We start from the raw sequence: 6,452 nt of genomic DNA, 5'->3' as shown, positions 1-6,452 counted from the left end.
CACTTGCTGTCAAAGGAGGGTAGGCAGCTTACACAGGAACGCATCCAGCTCATACAACAAATACCACAACCAACAAAACAGAAACAAGTTGTAGCTTTTGTTGGTCTCACCTCATATTGTAGACAGTGGATCCCGCAATTTGCACTCATTTCTAAACCATTAGTGCTGCTGACAACACTCGAAGCTGGCGTTACTCCACAATTACCCTGGACAGATGAACACACGCAAGCTTTTCAGTCTCTTAAAAAGGCTATGTGTCAAGCCCCAGTGTTAGCAACACCTGATTACACCAAAGATTTTACCTTGTTTGTAACAGAAAACTCAGGTACAGCACTATCAGTCCTGACCCAACTTCAAGCAGACAGACATAGACCATGTGGTTATTTTTCAAGTACATTGGATCCAGTAGCACAAGCATTACCTGCATGTCTAAAATCAGTAGCAGCTACTGCACAAGCTATTAGACAAAGCGATGCTATTATATTGGGACGTCATCTGATAGTCCAGGTCCCACACGCTGTAGAACTTCTGCTAAACAGAACGCGAACACAGCATCTGACAATAGCCAGACTCACCGGATATGAGATGACGCTTTTTCAGCCACATATTGAGATTAGACGATGCAACATTTTAAACCCAGCAACACTGTTGCCACTGACCTCTCCTACTGAACAACTTCACGATTGTATTGACATAATTGATTTAGTGACCAAACCCAGACCAGATTTACAAGATACTCCCCTTTCTAAGGCAGAAATGACACTTTTTGTTGATGGTTCTTGCATGAGACTCCCCACTGGAGAACTAGCAGCAGCCTATGCCGTCACAAATGGTACAAACACCTTGGAAGCACACAAGATAGAGATACTGTCGGCACAAGCAGCCGAACTCATAGCACTAACACGAGCATGTCCCTTAGCAAAAGGAAAATCAGTTAACATTTACACTGATTCACAGTACGCTTTCGGGGTTGTACACAACTTCGGCACATTGTGGAAAGAGAGAGGATTCCTCACATCACACAGGTCTAAAATACAGCATGCTAACCTCATCACTGCCCTCTTAGAGGCCAGTCAGTTACCAGCGAAAGTTGCAGTATTAAAGTGTAAAGCGCACACAAAAGGAACCGATTAAATATCAAAAGGAAATGATTCCGCAGACAGTGCAGCCAAAATAGCAGCAAACACAGAATTGAATATACTACACCGCCAATACGCAATACGAGACCCCTTTTCTGACATCCAGGATGTCCAAAGTCACACCACACCACAGAAACTGCTAGAATGGAAGGAAAAAGGAGGGGTCCTTACAGATCAGGATTGGATGACACCTGAAAGAGCAGTATGGTTTCTGCCGGATGCTATGGTACAGGTTATAATAAACACCATACATGGACCAGCGCATCTGGGAGAAAAAGCAATGATAGACAGCATACAGAACATATGGCACAACAAACATTTGAGAGCTGCAGTCAAACAAAAAGTTAAAACGTGCATGATTTGTAATCAGTTCAACCCAGGTAAAGGCACAAAGGTGGAGCAGGGTGGATTCCAACCGCCTGACCATCCATTTGAAGTTCTCCAAATGGACTATATCCAGATGGAGAGATGTAGAGGTCACAAGTATGTGCTAGTTGTAGTATGTGCTCTGACCAGATGGACAGAAGCCCAGATTACACTGCAACGACAACTGCTAAGCAACTAGTAAGAGAATATTTCCCGAGATATGGGTTGCCCCGCGTCATCTACTCAGACAACGGCCAGCCCTTCTCCTCTGAACTCATGAAGCAAGTGTCTCTTCTTTTAGGGTACACTTGGAAATTTCACTGTGTAAGACATCCTCAAGCAGCAGGTCTAGTAGAGAGACACGACCAGACTTTGAAGACAAAATTGGCCAAGATATGTACAGACAAAGGCGTGGACTGGATGGTAGCCTTACCGGTTGCCCTCTTCTACATGCGTATGGTAGCACATTCCAGAACTGGTCTATCTCCGTATGAGGTAGTCTTTGGCAGATCACCAAATATGTGGGGTACGCCAATGCCTAAAAGAATTACTGATGTAGACAGCAGAATATTGACTGATTACCTGGCTTCCTTGATGTCTGCACTCCAATCTTGTCGGCGACTGGGTGATGATAAGAAACTTCGACAGGACCAGTCCTCTTCAGCCCAGGTGAAAGACTCCGAAGCTCGCGCTCCTAACCACGCGGACGGCGGTGAAGGTCGAAGGCAGGAAGGGCTGGCTACAAGCGAGCCACTGCCGGAAATATTTTGGACAAAGAGACACTGTTGCCGGCGACGCTGCCAACCCTAGTGACATTGTAACAGAACAATCTTTTGTGCCTTTGGAACTGACCCCACAACAAGAATATAAATCAAAGTTGAGGTCTGCCATCCGGACTCTGGCTAATTAAGGCCACTGGGCGCAGGTCCAGTGGTGAAGCGGTTGGAGCATGGGGATGGATTTAAACACCTTGACTATGTGGGAAAAAGATAGAATGAAATGCAGAAACAAGAACTTTAAGAAATTGCGTAGTGGTTCTATCATATGTTTAATGATATTGTTTTTCTTCATAACCATTATGACGTGTCTTGGTTGGATCCTCCACACTGTTTTTCCTCCAACACCACACACCTCTCATGCACCCAACAGCACTCAGGAACACACATATCATGACCTACCCCCTCATGAACAAGCCCATAGACTAGCCTTGCAAAACAATACCTTTATACAGATGCTACACTACACTCATCAGGCCAGCAATAGCACAAATTGCTGGATATGTGGCCGCCTCCCACCTCATCAGAAAAAGGGAGGGATGCCTCTTTTCCCCTTTCCATTTTCCTATAATGGGACTTGTGAAGCCTGGTTCGCCCTAATAACAGCTGACGATACCACCCCCACCTCCTGCCCTGACGGAAATAATTCATGCAAGAATGGGTGGCCTTGGGGGAACTTAAACAACTGTTACCCAAATAAGGATGGAAGTCCTCAGGCGACAGGAACAGTCCTGGAAAGTGAAGAATACAAGCAAGGGAACATGACCATGTCCTACAAGATGTTAAATACCAAACCTAAAAAGAATGCTGGTCCCCCTTCCATCTCGGTCTCACCAGTAAAAGGACACCTGTGCATCCAGAAAAATGGCTCTGTTCCATTAGGACACAGTGACTGTCATACCACTATAAGTTTTGAAGACAGAGGAAAGTCCTCATTTCAAGCATCTCGCCATACTTATTTCGTCTGTGGCCAAACGGCCTATGTGCAGCTGCCCTTGAACTGGGGGGGAACTTGTTATATAGCATTCCTGTTACCCCCTGTCTTTGTGGCCCCATCCACTTACCACCGAGACCTCCTAGTGCCCCATGTCAGACATAAAAGAGCGATCGATACATCCTTGGTTGACCAAACAGAAACCTCATGGGAACAGTATACAGATTTTAACAAAGGGTTCTTCTTCTTTGTTGGCCCTGTACAGAACAGCAAGCTTATACGCAGGTTGACAAGGACCTTAGAGGCTATTGTAAACCAGACGGCGTCTGCCCTGGGGAGCTTAACCCAGGAGCAGTCCGCCATACGATTGGTTACTCTCCAAAATCGCCTTGTCCTTGACATCATCCTGGCTGACAGAGGTGGAGCCTGTAAAATTATAGGCTCTAGCTGCTGTATATTTATTCCTGATAATTCCCCATCTGTCTACACGGCCATAACAAAATTACACAAGATAGCCGTAAGTTTACATCAAGAACCTGGCACCTGGACGTGGTCTGATTGGTTCTGGAAGATAATATCGTCCTGGGGATGGCAACTGCTGTCAGCAGCAGGTATAATATTCCTGATAATAACTGGATGCTGCCTTTGCATCCAATGTGGTCCTGCCCTGTGCGGTCTATGCGCTGCAAACTGCATTCCTAAACCACTTGTCCAGCAGAGAGAAAGGGAAAGAATTATGCTACAAGAATGTATAGATGATCTCATGCAAATTGAGATATAATATAGGTACACTCTGGGGCAAGGAGGGAATGTGGAAATAAAATTGACAATTGTGCCCCATCATTTCCCTGTTTCTGCCTGGTAGCCATTTGCCTCAGACAAACACCCATTTTGTGTGTGGCATGCTCTCAGCAACTTGTCTGAAAACTGTCCTTCACATCCCCATTGAATCTTGCACAACCCCCTGCTCCTTGTGGTCGAGCCAATTCCAAGAAGCCTGCCTGTGTGCCTTCCCCCAGTTGTGCCAGAGACTCAGCCACATCCTGTCCATTGTTGGTAACTCAGCCTGTCACACCAGCTGCCCTGTGACCACCCACAACTGAAAGAGGAAGCACGAGGTTAGGCCCTGAAACCACACCAACTAATAGAGGAAGCACAAGGCTGTACACTGTGAACACACATTTCTGTGGTTCTGCCAATTCCCAGAACCAGCAAGATAGTTCCTGTTTTACACAGGATGGTTTCTGTTCTTGACTCTAAGCCAGAGATAAACCCCCGAATGAGTAAGGGCCTTCAACTGAAAGAGAACACATTTCCACACATCACATGCCCTCTCACGAGACACAAGACACGCCCCTACCTTGGAAATTACTGCTTGTCACTTCCCTTTTTCTTGTCACTTCTCCATTCTTCTTTTGCCTATTGACTGAAAACTGTATAAATATTCTGATGTGTGAATAAAACTGCAGACCACTCCTGTACCCGCTTGGTGCTGGAGCTCTCCCCTTAACTCGAGTTACTGGACCCTTTTTTTTTACTCGAGCACCACGGACTCCTCTCTTTGCTTTGACTGAAATTATGATTATTAAGTATAGAAATTCTGAGATGAGGTAATATTGAATTAATTTACCACAGAAGTTTCCCTAGATAGATCTCACCCTCCCCTGGCAGACTCCCCGGTGCATCGCTTGACCAAGGGTAGACTAGATTGGCAGGTGCGCTGGGGACTGATAGACGCTTGGCGTGTGCAGCACCCGGGAGACCGAGACTACTCCTATTTTTCTGGCATGCATGAACTACACGTTAGATTAGATGCAATACTATGCTCCCCAACAGTAATGCCAGCTATAGTGCGAACTGAATATCTAACCAGAACGATTTCAGATCATAACCCCCTGTTAATTACCATGGATTGGATGGCTGGGGTCTCGTGCGTTCCTACTTGGAAACTGCGACCCGAAGCGTTAGATGACCCACTGTTCCATGCAGCGCTAGAAGAGGGAATAACACAGTATTTTGCGGAAAACGCAGGCACGACTGCGACGAGGGTGTCAGTGCTGGAGCAGGGTTTTCTATTTAAACCCAAACATCAGCTTATATTTTTGTATGTCATAATTGAAATTACTAATGATTAATTACTAAGTATTAAGTTTTGTCGCGTTTTTTATTAATCAATCTTACTAATGAAAGAACTACACGTGGGAATGCAATTGCATGGCTTAATTAATAAGTGAACTAGGTTGGTGAGCAAATTAATTAAATAAGTGTGGTTAATGCGCTATTTGTTATGTGTTTGCGCTTTAAAATAATATGCTTTGGTGCTTCTTTATGTCGCAAAAGGCTAGATAAATACATACACATAAGGGTATTAGTGGGAATTAACGCTGTATAATCAATACGATGTAGTAACGTTGTTTTGTGTTTCTTTTTAATTAAGTTGTCCATTTTGGCCTGTTGAGAAAATGTCCGACATCTACAGCCTGCATTTGAGTAGATGAAATATGAAGAGAGGCCTCGCTGAATATGGTTGAATATGACCTCGGCCTCTGTCTGAGCTAAAAGTTATGAAAAGACGACAACTCTGGGATGGTCGCCAAATATCCTTGGAGGAGAACATTTGTCACAAATGAACATTTTTGATAAACTTGCGGTGGCTTCACTGCGAGTGATACAATTCTGGAGAAGAGCATCCATGGATGTTGCGAACTATATTTTTGACTTCCTATTTCCGTGTTTTCATATTTGAGATATCCGAGAGCGGAGATTTTTCTAAATGTTGCAAGCTAACATCCTTTCCTGCTCGCTCTGCTCAACGGACGTTTTAGAGTTTGTTTGTAACTTTTAGTATGTAAATTTTAGTATAAATATTTCTAGACTAGAGAGGGTCTAAGGCCACTTCTTCCTGAACTTATGCTCAAGAGGATCGATGCTGACTGAGAGGACGGCGACTCGAGAGACTTTGATTCTTTACTGAGAGACCTGTCCTAACTTAGAGTACGACATTTAGCCAGAATAGGTCAATATGAGAATAATGATTTTGCAATTGAATGGCTTTCTTTATGAATTAATTTAGATAAAATAATTCTTGTTTGAATTCCAGTGTCGGGTGGTTATTTCTTTGTCATATTATTGAGATCTCAAATGTGTTTAAACTGTTTAAATCATGACTCGAGACAATTCAATTTGATTGCATTGACCTCCGATTAGGTGCAGATTGATCAAGGAGTTCTCTCTCAT

The 6,452-nt window shown here is 44.1% G+C and overlaps 1 protein-coding gene across 1 annotated transcript; it reads left to right on the top strand.

The window, feature by feature from the left end:
* Positions 1 to 2,454: 2,454 nt before the first annotated feature.
* On the top strand, positions 2,455 to 4,098 carry LOC146775801 (endogenous retrovirus group V member 1 Env polyprotein-like). Its single transcript, XM_085637054.1, has one exon. The coding sequence runs from the start codon at positions 2,455 to 2,457 to the stop codon at positions 3,994 to 3,996; it is 1,542 nt and encodes a 513-aa protein (XP_085493180.1). The 3' UTR covers positions 3,997 to 4,098.
* Positions 4,099 to 6,452: the final 2,354 nt, after the last annotated feature.

This window comes from Triturus cristatus, chromosome 12 (assembly GCF_964204655.1).
Source record: "Triturus cristatus chromosome 12, aTriCri1.1, whole genome shotgun sequence".
Lineage (NCBI taxonomy): Eukaryota > Metazoa > Chordata > Amphibia > Caudata > Salamandridae > Triturus > Triturus cristatus.
The sequence above is the reverse complement of the archived record's forward strand: the minus strand, read 5'-3'. Positions and strand labels throughout refer to the sequence as shown.